Source organism: Dipodomys spectabilis, unplaced genomic scaffold (genome assembly GCF_019054845.1).
Source record: "Dipodomys spectabilis isolate Male_0828 unplaced genomic scaffold, ASM1905484v1 ptg000069l, whole genome shotgun sequence".
Lineage (NCBI taxonomy): Eukaryota > Metazoa > Chordata > Mammalia > Rodentia > Heteromyidae > Dipodomys > Dipodomys spectabilis.
Window position 1 is genome coordinate 16,609,002 of NW_024870746.1, and position 23,329 is coordinate 16,632,330.

A 23,329-nucleotide genomic window follows, 5' to 3' on the forward strand; every position below is an offset into this window, starting at 1 on the left:
AGGGAAAATCTGGACCCAGCTTGGCTCATGCTTGTAACCCTAATGGCTGAGGCTGAAACCACAGTTTAAAGCTAGCCTTTGAAGAAAACTCTGAGAGACTCTTATCTTCAATGAACCACCAAAAAGGCAGTAGTGGAGCTATGGCTCAAGTAGTAGAGTGCCAACCTTGAGCAAAAAGCTGAAGAACAAGCATTCAGTCCCTGAGTTCAAACCCCAGTATTGGCACACACACACACACACACACACACACACACACACACACACACACACACACACACACACACACACACACTCTCCAGGGGCAAGAGAGATTCTTGACAGTACTTTAGGAATCCATTTATATATTATTGATTGTACACTGGAAGCATTGCTTAGAAACACATAAGAAAAGTTAATTGCAAATTGTGTTTTTTGTCAGGTCTCTCAAAATAGCATTAAACCTCTTATCCTATATTTGGTTCAGTTCCCTTTTGAATATACTTGATCAGGTGATATTTTCTGACTAGTAATGGCCCATGGTTATGACTTCAATGCTTTGTCCAGTGACATTAACAGAAAATTGGCATCACATTCAGACCAAAGCTGTGAAAGTGAAAGCTTTCAACTCCTTCTGAATAGAGTCTTCATGTGTCTGATATTTTATTTTCCACCTGGAAAGAACAAACTGCATACTGTGACATCAAGACCTATCAAATAATTAGTCTTTTCACATTTGTGGAGAAGTGAATCTTAAAATCATTATGAAAAAGTACCCATCCATGTTCCTGGATGTATTACATTAAAGCAAGTTAGACATGCTATGGCAGTAGGCTATATACTTGGATTTATCTCCAATAAACATGATTTTTAAGGCAGAGAACGACTAATGCTTCATACTGGTGCCAAAGAAAATATGAAGATCCACTTACACAGACACCTGATCTTAGAATGCAGCATCGTTTGTAACAATTTTAACGCTAACTAAGTACACTTTGATGAGACAGCATTTAATAAAATGCTCATTAATTTCATCATTAGCAAGGGTATGCTAAGAAGTAAGCCAGTTTCTTATGTCACGCCCAATTAGCATCCCATGCTAGTAATCCCATTAGTATTGTTGAATTCACTAATGGAAAAACTAATGGGCATGCTACTAGGGCACATTAATTGGGCACGACACCAGTTCTGGTTTTAATTATTAAACTACGATAATGAAATGTGTGTTTGTAAAATATTAAAATGTTGAAATAGAGTTGGAGAAAATAAGAGTACATAGAAGAAAACAGATAGAAGGAAAATCAACTCATAAACATTCAAGGATAAGAAATATCCTCGCCAAATGGTTATGTTTCCAGTTGACCAAGTTGTCTTTAAAAGTTGGGACATTGTCCGTGTGAGAAGCATGGCCCTTATTCTCCTGGGAAATTAAAAAGATTTTTTTTGAACTTTGGTAACATGAGATTCTGTATGTCATACTTATGATCTCGTACATTATGAGACCAGACAGGAGCCATTTAAATGAGTAGAATGGACATATTATATCAACAGAGCTACTTTAGGGTCATATAAGAAGAGGTGTTTTACTTTACTTGAGATACTATGATTAACATTATACTCTGTGCAGTATAAATCTTTACATGATTGTATCAGATGATAACCAATTTTCTCTTAGGAAAAACAGTATGACAGTATTATTAGTTAGGTGGAATATTCTGAATTGTTTAAATTCAGTATATTTTACTCTAGGACTTTTTTAGATATTACAAAAGCTTTGGGAATGACGTTTGTTTTTGCTAAGTAAATAATTTTGACTAGATAAGAAATTAATTTTTATTTAGAACCTTAGGAGGTTTTTTTAAATTGTGAAGATACTGTACAGAGAGGTTACAGTTACATGGGCAAGGTAATGAGTACATTTCCTATCAAGCATTGCTGCCTCCTCCTTTGTTTCCCCAGGAAGGGTTTTTTTAAATAATACTAGTAAATAGTATTTGTGATTAAGTTGGAATTTCATTTATTTAGTCTAATATGGTTATTAGCACTAAAACTATGCTAACCATAACACACTTTAAAAGTATTCGCTTTACCATTACATACTAAGGGGCAGTTTGCTCTTCTCTTTCTCTATTTTCTTACCTTCTGCTTCCTTTTGCTAATCTCTAATCTTGGTATCTGACATTTGTGAGATCTTATCTACCCTAGAAACAGGTTTTTAGCTTTGACAGTATTACTTAGCCAGAATTGTAAACAACAGACTTCAAAAAATATGTTAACTCCACACTTAAGATGAACATATTACTAACTGTCTAGTTTTTAATGTGATTCTAGTTTCTTTAGTTACTATTGTTTCATGAATGAAAAGGACAACTAGTTTGCCTGAAATTTCTCTACATATAGAGAAAATTGCTAGTACCTCTTCACCAGTTTTTAAATCCTTATCTCCTTCATAGATGCTTTTTTTCCATGAGAATCAGAACCTAACTTTTTATTGTTTTTTTTTTTGTTGTTTTTTTTTTTTGTGTGGTTTTTTTTCTTTTGGTCAGTTGTGGAGCTTGAACTCTGGGCCTGGGCGCTGTCCCTCAGCTCTTCAGTTTAAGGCTAGCACTCTACCATTTGAGCCACAGAGCCACTTCCAAGAGCCTAACTTTTGAGAGTACAAAAATTAGTACCTTGCTTATGAATGAAGATAACTTAAAATGCAAGTGCCTTTGTGAAGAGGTTGTTATATCAAAACAAATTCTCCACAGGATTGACCACAATGTTTTTCAGAGGTATACATTACTAAAAACACCCATCTTTAATCTTGTATTCTGTTTTAAAATTTCATGAGCATAATAATGTGTAAAATTTATAACAAATACATAAAGCTAAGCACCTATGATACGAGATATCAACTTGAGTTCAATTTGAAAGCTTTGTGATGGAATTATAATGTGAAAATTCTAAATTTGTTTGTAACAAATATGTAAGGTTCTGGGCATGTGTTTTTATATAAGCATTCATTCATTCATTCATTCATTCTCCTAAGGGATCATCAGTAGCAGTTACCACAACAAATGATCATGGGAAACATTATAATGATGGTAAATGGCATGAAATAATTGCTATTAGGTACCAGGCTTTTGGTCAGATCACTGTGGATGGACAGTATATAGGTAAGTACTTCTTTGATATGTATATATGTATGTATGTATGTATATAAACTCCACGGATAATGTTAATATTATCATATTTCTAGTATCTTCTATTTCTATGTCTTTTCCTCTCACTATGATCTCTACATAACTTCACCTAAACTGCTGCTGAATATGTCTTTGAGATGTTCTCCAAATGATGAAATCTGGTGTCCAGTTGCTCATCCATGCAGGGTTTCAGTAAAACAAAACAAAAGAGCAAATCACTACTGATCAGTCTGTGTTTTATGTGTGTCTACAACTTCCAAATGCCTCAGTTGCTTTCTTTTGTGTTTCTTGACCTCCTGAAGGCAAATAAGCTAGAGTAAAGCAGTTATCTGAATTTAGAAATGAGAAAAACAAGGCTTAAAGAGGTGATGTTTCCCAAATTATCCAACTAATAGAAATCTTTGCACCCATATCCTGTCTTTGCATCCTACTCCTCTGCTATGCTCAAGCAATGTTAGAAATTACAGGGTTGTATGATGAAGCAAGCTTTTATTTATTTTGGATGTAACACATTTTAATGAGCTCCTGCAATTGTCCTAAGTCATCTGGATATAAACATCAAAGCAAACTTTCTAGTTTACACTTTTGACAGGATTGAAGAGTAGACAACTGAATAAATAAATGATAAACAAAAATTTTAGACACGTGTCAGGTGCTGGTAAATTCTGAGAATGGAAAAATCAAGGCTGGGAGCTACTGGCTCATACTTACATCCTGGCTATTTTGGAGGCTGAGATTTGAGGATTGGAATTTAAAGGAAGCCAAGAGGCAGCCTTGATAACTTCCAAAACTAGGGTGTCTACCAGATTGGTAGAAGATCCAGAGAATGATACTCAGAGTCTATTTTTGAAAATGTATGTTTCACTTATCTGTAGGACCTGCAATAGTGATATCAAACAGACTTAAGAAATTTGAGTTCTGGAAAGAGGTGCAGACTAAAAAAAAAAGATTGGGAGCTGTTAACTAAGAATGATATTTAAAACAAGAACCCAGAGACAAGGAAGGCTACCTAGAGTGTATTGGATTCTAAAAACCTGCGAACAAACTTCCCTTTGTACCCAAAGAAGGAGGAAATTTGATAGTTATCTAAGGCAGGTGACTTGGATTTTCTAGAAACCATCTACAATCCAGGCTCCTCTGATTTTTTTTTGACCCCAGTAGTTTTTATCCATGCTCGCCCAGTTCTCACCCCTCCAGAGACCTTTAGAAATCTGCCTATAGAGAAGGAAAAAGCCCAAGAAGGAAGGAGGTCTGGATCATATCAACACCATGATGTCAGGATGATGGAGAAAGAGTCAGCTATAGAAGTAAGGAACAAGCACTACTGTGATAGGAGATCCAAGACCAAGTAATGCCCCAATGCTCACTAAAGGGATTTGGAGTTCGTTAAATTAATAGATGATTGACTGATTATCCTGCTAAAGGTGAAATACTCATCTCTTTTTCCAAAGGTTCCTCAACCTCAGTGAATGGTAGTACAATAATTGGAGATAACACAGGAGTGTTCGTGGGAGGGCTACCTCCAGACTACACCATCCTCAGGAAGGATCTGGGTGAGTTTAATAAGAATTATGTATTGTCATGGATAATTTGCATGTGATGTGGTAACTTCTCTATTTTTAGGATGAGAGAACATAACATCCCATAATATGAAACTAATAAAAAATTAAAAGAAACCTTAGGCAGAAAACAATCGCCCTTCAAATGTATTGCTAATGATTCTAGTTATTGTTATTTTCTTCTTCTCTCAGATCTAATGATTGTAGGATTTCTTTTTTCCCAAATCCTCATTGGGGTGGGAAAGGTGTAGGAAGAAAACCTTTCTCTAAAAGTTATTACATATCTATGTAAATTTTACAGTGAAGGCAGGACACAGATAAACATAATTTGTTCCTACGTAATAGTATTCACTGAATCCTGGTTGAACATCATACGAGTTTTTGTTACAGTTTGGAGACATATGTATTTGAGTTTGAATTTTTTCCTCAGAAATGTTTCTGAAGGACAGAAGGTTTTTACCCAATGGTCTTTATGATTTGTGTTGTTCAATGCCTTCCTGAGCATCTAGTCAAGAGCCCCAAACTGATGTCATGTATTGTATCCTTGGGAAGCATGTGGACCGAGGGGCATATGCTGTGTTTTCCTATAGATATTTTCCTTGCTCTCTCTTTAATTTTCTCATTTGCTCAGTTTTCTCTAAATCTCACACATACCTGGTCTCCAGAGTTCCACATTTAAGATTAACACTGACTTTCGTCCTAAAAATAAGTAGTTGTTATTGTACTTGACTTGTGAAGTACCAGAAGAAAGAATCCTGGGGTGCTTTAGCTTCCAGAATTTCTGTTTGTAGGATTCATTTCAGGGATGCAAAGCTGGTTCAATATACGCAAATCAATTAATATTATTCATCACATCAACAGGAGCAAGAATAAGAACCACATGGTTATCTCAATAGACGCAGAAAAAGCATTCGACAAGATCCAACACCCCTTTATGATGAAGGTTTTGAAAAAATTAGGAATCCATGGAACATTCCTCAATACAATAAAGGCTGTATATGACAAACCTACAGCCAGCATTATACTCAATGGTGAAAAACTAAAGCCATTTCCTCTTAACTCAGGAACAAGACAAGGATGCCCACTCTCTCCACTTCTCTTCAATCTAGTATTAGAATGCCTAGCTACAGCAATAAGACAAGATGCAGACATAAAGGGGATCCAAATAGGGAAAGAAGAAATAAAACTCTCCCTCTTTGCAGATGACATGATCTTGTATTTAAAGAATCCCATAGACTCCACTCCCAAATTACTCAAGCTGATTCAAAACTTTGGCAAAGTAGCAGGTTATAAAATTAACCCCCAAAAATCAATGGCTTTTCTGTATGCCAACAATGAGAAAAGTGTGGCTGAAATTAGGAAAGCAACTCCATTTGTAATAGCCCCACAAAAAATAAAATACCTAGGAATTAACTTAACTAAAGAAGTGAAGGACCTCTATGATGAAAACTTTAAAATCTTGAAAAAGGAAATCAACACAGAACTTAAAAAATGGCAAAACCTCCCATGCTCCTGGATTGGAAAGATTAACATCGTGAAAATGGCAATACTCCCCAAGGCTATCTACAAATTCAACGCAATACCTATCAAAATTCCACCCTCATTCTTCAAGGAAATAGAAGAGGCAATCCAAAAATTCATATGGAACAATAAAAGACCCCGAATAGCAAAAACGCTCCTCAACGGAAAGAACACTGCTGGAGGAATATCAATACCAAATTTCAAACTCTACTATAAAGCCATAGTAATCAAAACAGCTTGGTATTGGCATAAGAACAGACCTCAGGACCAATGGAATAGAATTGAAAACCCAGAAATGAACCTACAGACCTATAGCCATCTAATCTTCGATAAGGGAGCTAAAACAATAGAATGGAAGACAGACAGCCTCTTCAGTAAATGGTGCTGGCAAAGCTGGTTAACTACATGTAGAAAACTAAAGCTAGATCCTTATATATCACCCTGCACCAGAATCAACTCCAAATGGATCAAAGACCTTGAACTCAAAGCAGACACTCTGAAAACATTACAGGATGGAATAGGAGAAACCCTGGGTCTCCTTGGCACAGGCCGAAATTTTCTGAATAAAGACCCGGAAACACAACAAATCAAAGAAAGGCTGGACAGATGGGATTGTATAAGGTTGCAGAGCTTCTGCAGGGCAAATGACATAGCTAGCAAGATCAATAGAAAGCCCACGGACTGGGAGAAGATCTTTACTAGCCATACAACGGACAAGGGTCTCATATCTAAAATATACTTGGAACTCAAAAAATTAAACCACCCAACAACAAATCCTCAAAGAAACAACTGCCCAATAAGTAAGTGGGCGAAAGACTTAAAGAGAAGCTTCTCTGAAGAAGAAAGAAGGATGGCCAATAGACACATGAAGAAATGTTCAACATCCCTAGCCATAAAAGAAATGCAAATCAAAACAACATTGAGATATCACCTCACTCCAGTTAGAACAGCAAAAATCAAGAACTCTAACAACAACAGATGCTGGAGGGGATGTGGACAGAAAGGAACCTTACTTCATTGTTGGTGGGAATGTAAACTTGTTCAACCACTTTGGAAAGCAGTATGGAGGTTCCTCAAAAGACTCCACATAGAGCTCCCCAATGACCCAGCAATCCCACTTTTGGGCATTTACCCAAATGATCACAAACAAGGCCACACTAAAGCTACCAGCACAACTATGTTTATTGCAGCATTATTTACCATAGCTAAGACATGGAACCAACCCAGATGCCCCTCAGTAGATGAATGGATCAAGAAGATGTGGTATATATACACAATGGAATTCTATGCCTCCATCAGAAAGAATGACATTTCCCCATTTGTTAGGAAATGGAAAGGCTTGGAAAAAATTATATTAAGTGAAGTAAGCCAGGCCCAAAGAAACATAGGTCCCATGGTTTCCCTTATTTGCAATATCTAGTATAGGTATGAGTCAAGCGGAAAAAGTCAAATAATGTGATGTTAGGAAAACGAAACCTCAAATATGTATTTTAATGTTTTTGTTTCTTTCATGCATGTGTTTCTAATGCATTTATAATATTATCTCTTTGTTGCTTTGTATGTCCCTCCCCCACAGTGTAACCCCCGCTTTCACTATATTTGATGTCAGTATAACATGTGGAGGAGATGGGGACAAACAAGTCGTTTAAGGATTCAGGTGGACCTGTTGCAACAATGAGAAATACAAAATGTCATGTCAAAACCAGCTTTACAATGTCGCGGGGGGGGGGGGGGTATGATTGGGTGGGAGGGAGGGGGGAGGCTGGGAAGGGAGGTGAAGGGTAAACAAAGGAGGAGGCTGCAATGCTTGGTAAGAAATGTATGCATTATCCTGCCCATGTAATTGTAACCCCTCTGTACAGTATGTTCTCAAATAAAATAAAATTAAATTAAAAAAAAAAAAAAAGTTTTAGTTAATTCATGTGTGAAACAAAAAGTAGAAAGTAATCAAATGACATGAAAAGGAAAGAAGAGATTGTCTAAACATCTGCTGGAGAACAGAGAAATGGAAATGAATAACATTGAAAGAACTACTTTAAAAAGAGAAAGGAGTGGGGAGCCCACAGCTCACACCTGTACCTAGCTACTCAGGAACCTAAGCTCTGAGGATCACAGTTCAAAGCCAGCCTGGGCAGGGAAGTCTGTGAGACTTTTATCTCCAATTAACCACCAGAAAACCAGAAGTGTCACTGTGGCTTAAGTGGTAGAGCACTCGCCTTGAACTAAAGAGCTCAGGAACAGTGCCCAAGCCCAAAGTTCAATCCACACAACTGACCCCTCCCCAAAATAAATAAATAAATAAATAAATAATAAAACAAAATAATAAGGAGAGAAAGGATCACAAATCAGTGACCTAAACTTCCATCTAAGAAACTAGAAGATTAACAAACCATATGCAAATAAGTAGGAAAAAAGAATAATGAAGAGCAGACTTTAATAAAATTAATAAGACAAAAAACTATATACAATGTTGGTGTGGGGGGGTATGATTGGGTGGGGGGGAGGGGGGAGGTTGGGAAGGGAGGTGAAGGGTAAACAAAGGAGGAGGCTGCAATGCTTGGTAAGAAATGTATGCATTATCCTGCCCATGTAATTGTAACCCCTCTGTACAGTATGTTCTCAAATAAAATAAAATAAAATAAAAAAAAAACTATATACAAAAAAAAAAAAAAAAAAAGAATTTCTGTTTGTTTAAAAGGCAATTAAAAACAAGAGTTTTTAAAAATGTATACTCAAATATCAGTCTCTGTAGTTTTAATGGGTATGGACTTGAGCTAACCATATATTGCTACTATTTGCAAAGTGTTTACATGAAATACTAGAGGATTGTCATAAGTAGGTAGTGAGATCTATTGCCCTTTCCTTCTACTTTAATAGAAATAAAACATAATTGCTTGCAAAGGATCTTTCAAAATAGGTCATGTGATTTATTATGTACATTTCCTCTTACGTTTCAACTTTGACAGAGATCATCCGAAAGGGTTTTGTGGGCTGTCTGAAGGATGTGCATGTCATGAAGAATTACAACCCCTCTGCTGTTTGGGGACCCCTGGATTGGCAGAGCTCTGAAGAGCAAGTGAATGTGTATGACAGCTGGGAGGGCTGTCCTACCTCATTACAGGAAGGAGCTCAGTTCCTGGGATCAGGTAAGGTTATGTATGACATACATGTTGGTGATTGCTTCAACCTGGATTAGTCAGCTTCTCCTCACTCTTATAAATCAATTGATGGAGAGAAAAGGTTTATGGTGGCTCACTTTCATGGAGGTTCTAGTCCATGATTACTTGGTCTATGTCCTCAGATTTAGGTGCAGAAGGCAGAAAATCATAGTGAGAGATTGGGCAAAGTTAGGGGACAAAAGAGAAAACAGTGTGTCAGGGTTTCATGATCCCTTTCATGGGCACGCTGGCAGCAACCTAGACTCTGCCTTTCAGTGGTTCTACCACCTTCCCTTACCCTACCCTAGAGAGAAGCTGCTAACACTTAGGTCTCTGTGTGGCATTTAAGATCTAAACTATAGCAATATATATATCTATATAGAGATATATATAGATATATATATCTCTATATAGATATATATATATATATATATATATATATATATTACTTGGGGCGCAAGCCTCCCTCTCCAATTTACTTTGACCTCATATGAAACTAGGATCATAGACATGCTTAGTTATGATACCCAAATACATTTCCAAAATGTCCAGTATAAATTATAACATTTCTAAGTATGTATCTATATGCCATAATTCTAATGAGCCACATACTTCTTGGCGTACATGTTAGTTACAAATAGCCATTTGTAAACAAGCTGTTTGCAAATCAGAATGATGTTTTACTTTGAAAGATGTTGCAAAGGCATTCACTTAGGGCTGGGACATGCTTCAAGTGGTAGAACATCTGCCTACCATGAGCATTGCCCTCAGTTCAAATCTCAGTGCCACTACTCACTATGTACATAATTATGTAGGTAAGCAATATTTCTGGAGTGTAAAATTTCAGCTACATGAAGAGTTAAGTAGGTCACTAATGGAGAGCTAGTGATAAAGCCGTCCATGGAATGACAAGGGCAGGGATGGTGGATGATAGAAATAGGTGAGGTCAATATCCCTGGCTTTCCTCTCAGCCATCTTGTTCTGAATGGCCACCAGGAAAGGGAAGTGGAATGGAAAAATTAGACTGGTGAACATGGGTTGTTCTTCAAATAAGAACCTGCCTCAATATTCTATACCTTTAATCTGTTTGGTTATAAAATTGTTCTAACTGTTGTTATAGCAGAAAGGAATCTAATGCTCACATTGTAGTGCTCTGGATGCACATTCTTTGACTTTTCTTACTAAAACCATTATTTTGAGCTTTTCTCAAACAACACAACTATTTTTTCTTAATACTTTTATGAGCCAGTAAAGAGAAGATGGTTTCCTCTTAAGAGGTCTGTAGAGTTCATTCTGCTACTTCGAACAAAATTGCAAGGAAGGTTTCATAGCTCTTATTTGCATATCCTTCTATGGTCACGACAAGATGGCATTATATGTCCTGGATTAAAGACATTCCCACGAGGCTGGCAATGTACTAATATGCACATACTCCTCTCTGAAAAGGGTTCCTGGAACTTCACTCAAATACATTTCGTGGCGGGATAGAATTTGAGATCTCCCTGAAGTTCAGAACGGACCAGTTAAATGGATTGCTGCTTTTCATTTACAACAAAGACGGACCTGACTACATGGCTGTATGTGAATGAATTTAATTTAATTAACTTAAAAAATATTAGACTCAACTTTGGAAGGTGTTGAATGGTGATATCTTTCCTGACCCAATTTTATTTTCATTCTTTACCCCAAGTAACTTTTAGTTGTAGAGCGCTGTGAAATATTCAAAATGTTTCACATACCTCTGGTTTTTGTTTTTTTTTTAAATTAGAATTAGCTCTGTGAAAATTGTAGTTTTAGGGAAACAAACAAGGAATTAAGAAAATCTAGTTTTGTTTTCTGAATATATTAAAGTTGTCATTTCCTTCATTATCTTTGGATACAGGTTCAACAGAATATATCTGTATATTCATAAATATGTATGTATATAGTTACACCTATTTGTACATATAAAATTTTTCCGTCAAGCCCATCGGCTGTAGTGACATTGAGATTCCCATTTTCTCATTTTCTATCAGTCTTCAGACTGACCACACCACTCCACTGCGAAACAGTTATCTAAAGTTGTCGGTGACCCCCCTACTTCCAATCCAACAGGTATCTTTATTCATTTATTTGATATTTATCGAACATCCTCTTTAAAAATAAAACCTCCACAGTACTCTTTCCTTCTTCCTTTTCCAACTTTCTATTGATTGTCATTAAGTTTTTCTACTTTCTTAAACACTTCTACTTTCTCCAAGAACATTGTTACTTAAAGAATCCCCTCCCCCACCCCCACCACCGGCACCTTTCCCCTTAGAATACTGGCCTTACCAAAAACACTACCATCCTCCCCCACTCCCTCACACACATATACTATTTTTTTTTCACAAACTGGGTGCTTATTTATTTTGTCATGAACAAGATCCATTCTACTGGCCCATCTCAAAGCACCATGTATTACAATGTTCAGTCTTCTCCATAAAAAGCCTCTTCTGGTTATTTTCATGTTTCAAGCTCAATCCGTTCACAATGAATGCATTCTCCTGCAACAACAGCCCCCAGGCCAGCTTTCCTTTTGAATGTTGTTTATTTGGTGATTATAGTAAAATACCCGTTGCCCCAAAATGATGAGGGTGTCTGTGATCCTTTTCTTTTATCTGACATATTCATCTGTTCATTTGGTCCTGACAAGTTGTTTTTTTAAAGAACTTCTTTGATTGACTTGTCCCTATAACTGTCCCCATTGTCCTTATTTTTTAATAGCTTTCAGAAATTTTCCTCATGGTTACTGATGACTTAGTTTCCAATGCATACTTCTAATAGCTGGGAGGGTTCACTTTTGGTACAAGATAACCATGGAAAGAGTATGGGTTCTGGTGTCAGATAAGAGGAGAGAAAGATGAACTTTCCTCTATTGCTTAAAATCCTCTAAAAATCCTTCTCCTATATACTTCATAAGACTCCAATCTTCCACCACCCTATATACCCTTTCTTAGTTGACATCGTAACTTTCTTTAAACCTAATTTTCCCACAATGTTTTGACTGTTAAATTCCCTCTTTGAAGGACCCCTTACAGACCTTACTATTATTCTTTCCTGCTTCCCAGGGAGCTGAAGTCACATCTCTTTTCTGTTCCCATGGTAACCACCACTACCTTGGTTATCATTCCCCCACATGCTCACCTCTGCTTCTAGTGTGATATTTGGGAACTGCCTTTTGTCTTAAATTATCAGATAGATGAATATCATGAGGAACTCAATATTTACCAAATGAAGGTTATTATTTGCCTACCAACAGGACTTCATAAAGATGATATTTACATAGAAAGTATAATTGTTAATCTGATATGATTTAAATTTTCAGCTTCCCAGGCTGCTGATTTGAATTCTAAAACCCATTTTAAAAAATAGTAAGAAAATCATCATGGAACATTTCAGAGACCAACATATAACTGCATTTCCTTTTCTGTGAAAAATTGGGTAAAATCCGCTCATATTAGCAAATGAAGCATTAATCTAAAGGAATACATGCACAAGACATTGTATTAGAAAGTTAGAGAAAAGTTGAAATATTGGCTCAAAATGTATCTTAGAGTTTTGAAATGGAGTCCCTCAAACCAGTCAAAATATACGTCATCAAGTTTGACATTTTCATTTTCTTATTGTCTTGTCATATTTTCACCCAAATTAAATTGATTTATGAAATGGTATTTTTCTCATTTTCCAAACTCTAAGAAATATTTATAGTTTAAGCTATTCTGGTCTCTTCAGTTATGCAGGCACTTATACTAGGACTTAATCTCTTAACTATGTTTGAAGCAAAGTATAGTCCAGCATAACATCACACCATGCAGCATAATTATCACTGGGAAGGGATTTGCTTGATTCAATGTGCTATTCTTCATGTCAATTGTAAGCTTGCAAAGTATTTCATTATGTTACTTCAGTTTGACTTAGGGTAAAGTAGAATGTTTTTATAGAGTGCTTTCAAGGAAATTTCTTGCTTTTTGTCAAGAAATTGACCTTCTGGTCTGTTCCACACTGCCATTCTTAAGCCTTTTTTAATATAGCTATTTTCTTTTTCTTTCCTTTTTTTTTCAAATATGAAACAGATGGAACTGAAGAACGGAGTACTGAGCTTCCAGTTAAATGCCAATTTTACCCTGACACAAGTGGAGCTCTGGCTCGGTCCATCTTATTGTGATGGAAAGTGGAATAAAGCAGTTATTAAAAGCGATGGCTCCTCCTTGTCAGCAAGCATGAATGAACTAGAGGAGCGTTCATCAGAGGCCTTAGCCCAGCCACTGCTGGTGGACTCACCTGTGTATCTGGGAGGAATCCCACAGGAGCTGCGGAGTGCCTACAGACACTTGAGTTTGGAACAAGGTAAATGTCCTCTAGAGGAATGGCTCTGTGCTAAAAGATCAGGCAAAAGGTGACTCTCATCCATTGCACTCCCATTGAGGGGAAATTAAACAGAACCAGAAGAAAAAATCACTTTTTCAAATAATTGTCTTTCAATGCCACTATCATCAGCATATTTATTCCTACATCAGAAAATATAATTGATATATATTCTTATATATGTCCTACATATATACTAGGATGTGCTGATAATTGTATATATTTAATATCATACATATAAATATATTTCCTCATGTGGTTTCCTGGAAGACATCTGTGATTTTGGTTTTTCTGGATACTGATCATTTTCTGTATTTACAGATTAAAAATTAAATTTGATTCTCATATACAACCAGGAGAAGTTCATTGCATTTGTTTGTTTAACTCTGGATAAATGCTAATCTCCATGATTTTCAATAGAGTTGTCACATATACAAATCATAGAAGAGTAAATGTTGGATTCCTAATGTGAACATTTTATACACATTTTATTAGTAGTAATCATTAAAGAAAGGAAAAGATGTGATACTTTTAAGTAGTGCAAGCCAACCTTATGTAAGTGTGTATGTTATTAGAGGAATTATTATTAAGTTCAGAAAAGCTGCTGAGCAGGGTGGCATGCTCCTGTAATCCTGGTACTTAAGACACTTGAGGCAGGAAGGCCAGGCATTTGAGTGAGGCCTGTGCTGTGTAATTGAGTCTCTGGCTCAAACCAAAAATATGTAAATGCTGTATGTGTGGTAGACAGGGTTCTGAGACGTTTATATGAAGAAAGAATGAGTTGATTCTTCATAAAAAATAATCTGGTGAGTTAAGCATTGTAATTCCTGACCCCATTAGATAGATGAGGAGACTGAAGATTGGAGGAGAAAGTAATTTGCCCCAAGTTCACATGGCTAGGAAGCAGACATCCTTCCTAGCCTTTGTCACGGTCCAGTCTATGGCAAACGGCATTCGTTTTTATGGGCCTTGGCCCCAAATCCTTCCCTGTGAAGTGAGGGAAATCGCCATCCCCTCCAGCGTGTGACCAGACACGCTCCCATGTGGAAAATATTCTCTGCGCCTTTTAAAATCTATGTACCGTGAATGGTTAATATTTCCACGAAGCAGTCTTTGCCTATTTGATAAGTACATAAAGATTTAAATGCCTTTGAATAGGAAATATACGGCGAGATCTAAGGCGAGTCTTAGAAGGGTAGCAGAAAGGAGTTAATGAATAACTGAGTGTAAGACAGTAATGACATTTTCAAGGCATTTAAGACGTAGCTGCAGCTAAAAAATATTACATTCCTGTACCAGTGCCTCAAGATTCTCAGGTTTCTGAGGTTAAAAAGAACTCGAAGACTCTTTAAAGGAGTGAGAGTATTTGATCCTGTTTACATCTCAGAGATAAAAACAAAACAACCTGCCTACCCAGCCTCCTCATTTTGAATTATTCCTAACCCATAACTATTGGCAGGCCTAAATCTATGGTGAAAAATAAAATGGAAGTGTAAGATAATGACAGACGTGTGAACATCAACACAGACCCAAAGGGAACATTTTTTTTACCTACACTAGGTTTAAGCCTTTGATACTGAAAAATATTTTATTTATGATGGATACTAAATTTTTATTATTGCACTATCATCTTGTCAGTGATTTTCAAACCGCTGATAAAATATTGAACTACAGTAAGGTGGAACATGGTATGTAATGAAAATTAGCAATTTTTCTTTTGTGCTAGTATTGGATCTTGAACTCAGGGGCTGGTGGCTGGCCCTTAGCTTTTGTGATAGCTTAGGCTGTCACTCTTCTACTTGAGCCAAAGTTCCATGCTGCCTTTTTTTTCTGGTTAATTGGAGATAAGAGTCTCACAGACTTTCCTGCCTGGGCTGGCTTTGAACAGTAATTCTTAGATCTTGAATCTCGGCCTCCGAAGTTGCTAGGATTACAGGCATTAGCCACTGGCACCTGGCTTCTTATTCTTATTCTCTTATTATTACATACTAGTCAAGATGCAATGGAATTTTGTGACAAGGTAATTAAAATCACAAAATCTGTTACTCACTCATCCTTTAAGATTTTGACTCACATGTTTTGAGAGACACTGGTCTCAATAAGAAACTGGATATCTTATGCAGCGCTCTGGAAGCATATCCGTAATGTAGAAGTATAGCATGAGACCATCAATTGAAATTAAAAGGACTCATGTCCGCTGAACATGTTTCTTTCAATACACTATCAGAAATGTCTAAAAGAAAAACCCTTCTGTTTTCTTTTTCTTTCAATGCTTCTCAATGGGCACCTTGGTCTCAGAGGCATTATTTGGGGGTTGTACGGGTGCTATCTTTCTTATCCATGTAATGTTGTATTCTTCCTTTGAATCAAATGTAAAATTCGTTCTCTTCTTTGTGTTGGAAATGCTGGACAATATAATTTGCCAGAGACGTGAAACATCAGATCGCAAGAACATGTCTTATAATTAGTACTAGCTCATTTGTATGTTGGTGAGGCTTGACTGGGCTTCCAGAGGACAGTACAGGGGTGGAAGCTAGAACCCATCATACTTGCGAAGCCAGGCATCACTGCTTCACTTAGAAAGAGTGTTTACCTAAAATGCTTAAATAAGGATACCCATTGTAACAATGAGATATACAAAACACTATGTTGAAAATGAACTTTATACCTTTGGCAGGGGTGGGGGGGTAAGGGGGGAGTAGAAGGGTAGTTGTGGAGATGCGAGGGAAGGAAAGGAAGGTGAAAAACAAAGGAGGAGACAACAATGCTCGATAGGAAATGTACTCATTACCTTGCTCGTGTAACTGTAACCCCTCTGTACAGCATTTTTACAATAAAAAAAAAGTACCAAAAAAAAGAAAAGAAAATGTGTTTTCCTGATTTGTCCAATTGGAGCTCTGGGCCATATTTTAGGGATGGGAAGTATAAGGAAAGTAGGGGACCCTTTTTGGTCCTCAAGAAGTACAGAAAAGAGGACTCTCAATTCCTCTTCAAAATATCTCTGAACAGCCAGGCATTGGTGGCTCATGCCTTGTAACCCTAGCTACTCAGGAGACTGCTAGCTGAGGATCACCATTCAAATTAGCCCAAGCAGGAAAGTCCATGCGAATCTTATCATTGAACCATCAGAAAACTGGAAATGGAGCTGTGGCTGAAGGTGGTAGAGCACTAGCCTTGAGCAAAAAGTTCAGGGACAGCATCCAGACCAAATTCAAGTTCCAGGACTGACCAAAAAAAACTCAAAAAAAATCTAATTCGCCTCTTCTTAGGCTCCTGTACATTCAAGTTCAAAAGTCCACCAAGGAGAGGTGGTAGAGTTAAAGAACAAAGCAAACTTGGCTGGAAAGAACAGCATGTCCTCTGGAAGATGGCTGTAGAGAGGAGAGCTCCAAGGCTTCCCCTGTGAAACCTGAGGCCAGAGGCTCCTTCCCCAGGGAGGAGTGATTAGGGCTTATAAACCTCATTTTAGAAAAATATGGAGTTAGGTCTTCTACAAATTGAAGGGAGACAGCTATCTCTGTTATAGTTGTCAAATTGACACCTCCACCTTGTGAATTAATTTTTTAACAGGTTAAACTTGTAGTGAAATCCAAATAACCAAAGATGTAATCTTTGTCACCATTTTCACATGTACAGTTCCATAGTATTTAGTACATTGAACGTGGTGGTCCAACCATTTCCATCACCTGCACCCAGGACTCTTGCTATTCTGTTAGACTGAGACTTCACAAAGTCATGTGATATTTCTTCCAGCAGATTTCTTTTTAATAGGTTTGCCAAATCTGCTTTTCTACCCATCTCATTTTGTTGGTAGGAAAACTTAGGTACAAAGAAGTTAGATATTTTGACTACGTGCCACCAGAAAATTACTGCCTTTTGAATTTTCCAGCAAATGCTTTTACCCAGAGCTTCACTGGTTTCAATTCAACTCATCCAACTGATTGCATGTCTACTGTGTGTTTACGATAGACCAGAAATATTGATTAGTCAGACCTAACGGAATGTAAATAAGCAGAAACATTTAAAAGGAATGTGTCTTCAAGCACTTAATATGTTAGAAGACATAATAAGATAGCATCTAAATGCTGACAGGAATAACATGATCATTTTTATTCTCGAAAAGAGATGAGTATTTGGGACCTTTAAGTTTGGTGGTTGTTTTGTGCTGATGCCTGTGTGCTAACAGTAGTCTCAAGCTCCAACCTGTTCGTCCGTGTTTCGTGCAGATTTCTGGGCAGAGTCCTGCCAAACTTCCTGAACTGATGTCTATTGACACAAAATGGCATGTAATTCAAAGCCACTGTTCTTCTCTGGCTGTCTGGATACTTTTTGGTTTGTTGCTTGGCCAAAGATGAAAACAAACAAACCAAAACAAAGTAGCATAACCTCCAAATTTATTTCATCCATGTTCCTGCTAAAACATCAGAGAATGTTGCTGCACAGTGATCGTTCTAAAACCACCTGTGCAGAATATGAATTCCATAAAACCTTGATAGGTTAATACAATCAAAGCTGAATGCTGGACCCTGTTACACCTGTGTGAATGAGCATCCAAGTTTTGCTGTTCAGGATGATGGAACTCGGGAGAAAACGTAGCATCTCTTCTTCTTGATGATTTCACTAGAACCACATTCTATAGAGTACTCTGAAATAATTATTATATAACCCATGGCAATGCTAAAGGATTCTAATATATGCTGGAATTTTGTTGTGTGTCCTGTTATTCTGCATAAAATCCTCAAAAGTATATTTTCTTCAGATGAAATAGCTTAATAATTGTGCAAATTGAAGTGGTATAGTTTAACATTTAATAGGCACTAACTTCTATAGTAACTTATTCTTCTAGAACTGAGAGACATCTAGAAAGTGCCTTACTTTCTGGTATGATATCCTAAAATTGATTCCATGAGAAGAAACAGAACTTAGAAAAATATGAGCGAATACAAATAAAAGTAATTAAATAAGCAAAACAAAAGTTGCACCATAATAATTATCCCCGTATACTTTTCAAGATTCCAGCAAGATGACTGTTTCCTTGCAACAATTTAGCTGGATACAAAACAAATAACAGCAGAAAGTACCGAAGGCCCCTCCTCACCTCCCCACCCCCCAGCCCCCAAACAGAGAACTGCAGAGGATGGAACTGACTGGTAATTAATGACTGAAGCTCTTGATGTGATACTAATCCCTTACTATTTGCTAGGTTTCGGCGGTTGCATGAAGGATGTTACATTTACACGGGGTACTGTCGTTAACTTGGCATCTGTGTCCAGCAGCGCTGTCACAGTCAATCTGGATGGATGCCTATCAACTGACATTGCCACTAACTGCAGGGGAAATGACTTCATCCTGGTTTACCAGGGGGGAGCGCAGAGTGTTTATGAGCATAGGCTCCAGCCCTTTACAGGTAATGGTGGGGGTCTCTAAATTAAATGCTACCTGTCTCCTCTTTCATCTGTGGGAGGACTCATTTAATTGTTCTACTTCTTATTTCTCTGTCAGAATACCTGTATCGAGTCATAGCGTCCCATGAAGGAGGTTCCATATTTAGTGACTGGAGTCGGGGACGTACCATAGGAACAGGTAAATTCTATTTAATCTTAAAATATGCATGTTTCTGTGTGTGCGAAGAGAAGACTGTGGCCGTGAAACATAAGTACTTTTGGAATCTTGTGACTTAGGAAAAGATTGGGAAAGATCAATGGCTAAAAAGCAGATTGGTGTTTTATTTTTATTTTTCAAGAATCTGAACTAATATTTGTTAAGATGTGATACTTTCCTCTTTAGATATGCAAAAAAGGAAGTTCTGGTAATTTAAGGACTTAATAGGCTTCACCTACCATCATCTGTCCAAGACTAGAAGGGAAACCTGAAGAAATGCATAGATCCTAAGAGGCTGAGATCAAAAGCCCGCATGGCTTTAGCGAGATGGCACCCACTGATTCTTGCAAGGGTTGCTTTTGAAACTTGAGCTTAGTTGGAAACAGATGCATCTGTTAACACGTTGTTGCAAATATTTGCTGTGATGTCAACTATGAGAATCGTAGAGTGACTCTCATGGGAGAGAAATTGAAGTTCCATTTAATTTCTTTTGTTGTTTGAGTTGGAAGAGAAACAACCAGGCATTAAAATACATTCAATCTAACCTCAGACAAAACTAATAATCAGTGTTTTGTACTTCTGATGGTGGTCATAGTATTGTTTCACATAACAGCATTGCTGAAAAGCATTTTATCCCAAAGAGTTTTATAAATAAGTAGAGTTTTACCCTATTAGAGCCAGATATTTTCCAGAAAAAGAGATGTCTTCAAGCAGTGGCCCCTTGTGTATCTGGAATTGTTACTATTTATCCAGCAAGCAACTATCTGTCTAAAGATGCTCAGCACCAGGATATTCTCTTATACTTATCAATAAAGGGTCTCTGTATCCTCACATATCTTTTCTTTTAACCGAGGAATCTTCTTAATTTAAAAAGATAAGGAAATACTGAGGTGGCTACTAATAATAGCTTTCAAAGCTCTCTGCCTATCAATTTTGCAGACGAAGGAGAAGTTGATGCTTTTTTCAGGATGATTTAAATAATCATCTATTTATAGGAAAGACAGTGAGCTGAATGATTTCTCAAAAATACTTTTCAACTTCAAAAACTGGGAGAAAACTCTGATATAAAATATTCATTTGTTACTGATGTTTTCTATCTCCATTTCATGTTCCTCTACCTTTTCAACTACAAAGCCTGCTTTGAATATGTAGGCAATTTAAATAGGTATCTAGAAAGTTTGTTGTTTACAGAACGTTAATATTCATCTTAAATGCCACCAAGAAAGCATGCAAAAAGAGCTCTGAATTTATAGCAATGATTGGACCACAAAGTCGTGTGCCATAAATTCATATTTACAGTCTGACCACAGCACTGAGCAGCTACATGCTCCCAGGGGTTAGAGAATAATTGCACTATTTGATTATTTTTGCGTCAGTTTTGCTCTGTCCCTTATGAGAAGACCATCTGTTAGACAGTACTGTACTTTGTCCTGTACCACATTTCAGAACTAATAAAATCAACGCCTTTCTCATGGTCCCTTTATTTGTGACTCTATTGGATCAGCTGTGTGTTCTCTCTGGCCAGAATGATTCTCTTGTTTCCTCTCATCCTGTATCTTTACTTTGTTTCCCTGAAAGCTACCTTTTTGATTGGTCAGAAAAGGACATTGGAGGAGTGAGATACTCAGTATGGGAAAGCCAGGAGGATGGTCCATCCACAAGGCTCAGGAGCCCACAGGCAGTTAGCACTAGGCCCTCCATCCATTATCCTGCCACTGAGTTCCTTGGGCTCTTCTTTGTGTACCTGTGTAGTGGGCTGTGATGATGTTGCTACTGATCAAAAAGGAAAGAGTCGAACTATCTAATAAATTGTTAAAAGTTTATGGACTTTTGAAATGTAGGACACTCTGTGTGTGACATTTTGCAGTTTACTTAAACATTTTTTTTTTGTATTACTGTTTGGAGAAAACTCGAAAGAGAATGTAATCTGAAAATGATGTTGAAGAATCTGGATGGCTTCAGCTCCCCTACCCCTCGAAATGCAACTAGAAATGTATCCTACCTAGCTATGGTGTCTGGGGCTTAACTTTGATTTAAGAAAAAATTAACTGGAAAGCCACTGAATTTGGAAAGTGGGACCAGTCGTTCAAGTACAAAAACCACAAGGACTTCTTTTTATTTTTTTCTTTTTTGGCTAAGGTATGGAAGCTATAAAAGTGTCAAGGCACTATGTATAATAACAGGCTAATTAGTTGACTTTCAAAAGAGACATCATTCCACTGCTCCGGCATGTTCTCTGACTATTGCCACCTCCGCCTTTATGAGAGATGTTTCCCTCTATCAGATATCTTAAATGTGTTTTTGGAAAACCTGGACTAGACTGAAAAGAATGTTACGTCGATAAAGTTTTGATGGTTTTTAAAATATTGCGTACACTGAATGGCTCAAGATGTGCAGTCATATTAAATCAATGCTGAAAAGTTACAACTCTAATAAATTGTATTTATGCTAATGGTTAGGTCTGATTTACTGCAGCCATTAAAACTGAAGAATAGGGGCAATTGTCTTCTCAGAGCTGCCATTTTCTCTATTTTCTCTTTTATTCGTTCACAGCTCCACAAAGTGTGCCAACTCCCTCAAGAGCCCGAAGCATAAATGGATATAAGCTTGAAGTGACCTGGGATGAACCGATTGTGGTAAATGGTGTGCTTGAGAAATACATTCTGAAAGCCTACAGTGAGGGTGATCCTCATTCTTCATGGATGCCCTCTGCCCAGGCTGAGTTCATCAGTACCAGTCCCCTCACAGGAACAGGTAAGTCCATTTTGGAGTCAGTCAGATTTGCTTCCCCTTTTAAGTTTTGATTAAAATGTTCTGCAAATTTTCCCTTCCCACATACCTTCAATACACGTGTTTTTTCTGATGAAAAACAACAGCATGAGCCAGAACATCATGTCACATCCCTGCAATTTTAGGAGGCCACGGGAGGAGGATTTCTACTTAGAGGCTTGCCCGGGTTACAGAGAGAGCATGTCTCACAAAGCAAAGATTAAAAAACAAAGAGCAAACATCCAGCCAGGCACCTGTGCCTCACATCACGCCGACAGCTGAGAACTGTGCCTCAAAGCCAGCCTGGAGAGACTCTTCTCTCCAATTAACCACCAAAAAGTAGAACTCTAGTGGCAAAGCGCCATCTTTGAGCAAACAAGATAAGGGATAGCACCCAGTTCTTGAGTTCCACCCCCAGTAGAGGCATGAGAGAGAGGTGGGGGGGGCAGGGGAGGGAGAGGGAGGGAGAAAAAAGAGAAGGAAGAAGAGAAAAGGAGAGGCAACCATCTATATGCTTATCTATCTGTGTATATGTGATCTGTGTCTGTCTCTCTGCCTGCTTGTCTGCCTGTCTGTCTGTCTGCCTCAGATGAAAAAGAGTAATCATACAAATTGCATAATGTCTCTGTCTGTTCCCAAAAAATACTAGGTCAGAAAGGGCTGTAGGCCCTGAATAGTCCATGGATATTTTTGAGGAATATATATATATATATATATGGATATATATATATATATATATATCCATAAATTTAAGAAGAGCCATCTGATTTTACCATGCAAAACTTTACTCTTTGGGATTTGCCCAAGTTCACACCACCATTATTTATTGTAAAATTGCTGATTAAGCCAATTATCTCAAGGTGGAGGAGCATGAGAGCCCCAGCAGTTTGACTGGCAAATCATTGAATCAATTTCTCACAGTATTCTATGCCCTGCAGAATGATTAGGGCGGAATACACTCACCTACTCTACTACCAGCGCCCACATGCAGAGAGAGCCATGTTCAGGCTTATGCAATGTTGAAGCACATTTAAATGCTACATCTAAGTCTTTGTCCAGAACCCAAAATGGTCAAATATATCAAATTTGATTTTTTTTAAAAATTCTATGAAAAACAAAGGAGGAGGTAACAATGCTCGATAGGAAATGTACTCATTACCTTACTCACGCAAAT

At 37.5% G+C, this 23,329-nt stretch overlaps 1 protein-coding gene across 1 annotated transcript in view; it reads left to right on the plus strand.

The window, feature by feature from the left end:
* Positions 1–23,329, plus strand: part of Ush2a (usherin) — a 635,341-nt gene that overhangs the window by 228,724 nt on the left and 383,288 nt on the right. The window contains exons 22-29 of the mRNA XM_042681986.1: positions 3,008–3,134; positions 4,613–4,714; positions 9,208–9,387; positions 10,846–10,976; positions 13,494–13,767; positions 18,989–19,192; positions 19,288–19,368; positions 21,940–22,140. Of these exons, the coding sequence (XP_042537920.1) occupies positions 3,008–3,134; positions 4,613–4,714; positions 9,208–9,387; positions 10,846–10,976; positions 13,494–13,767; positions 18,989–19,192; positions 19,288–19,368; positions 21,940–22,140 (1,300 nt within the window). The remainder of the gene's footprint in view (positions 1–3,007; positions 3,135–4,612; positions 4,715–9,207; positions 9,388–10,845; positions 10,977–13,493; positions 13,768–18,988; positions 19,193–19,287; positions 19,369–21,939; positions 22,141–23,329) is intronic.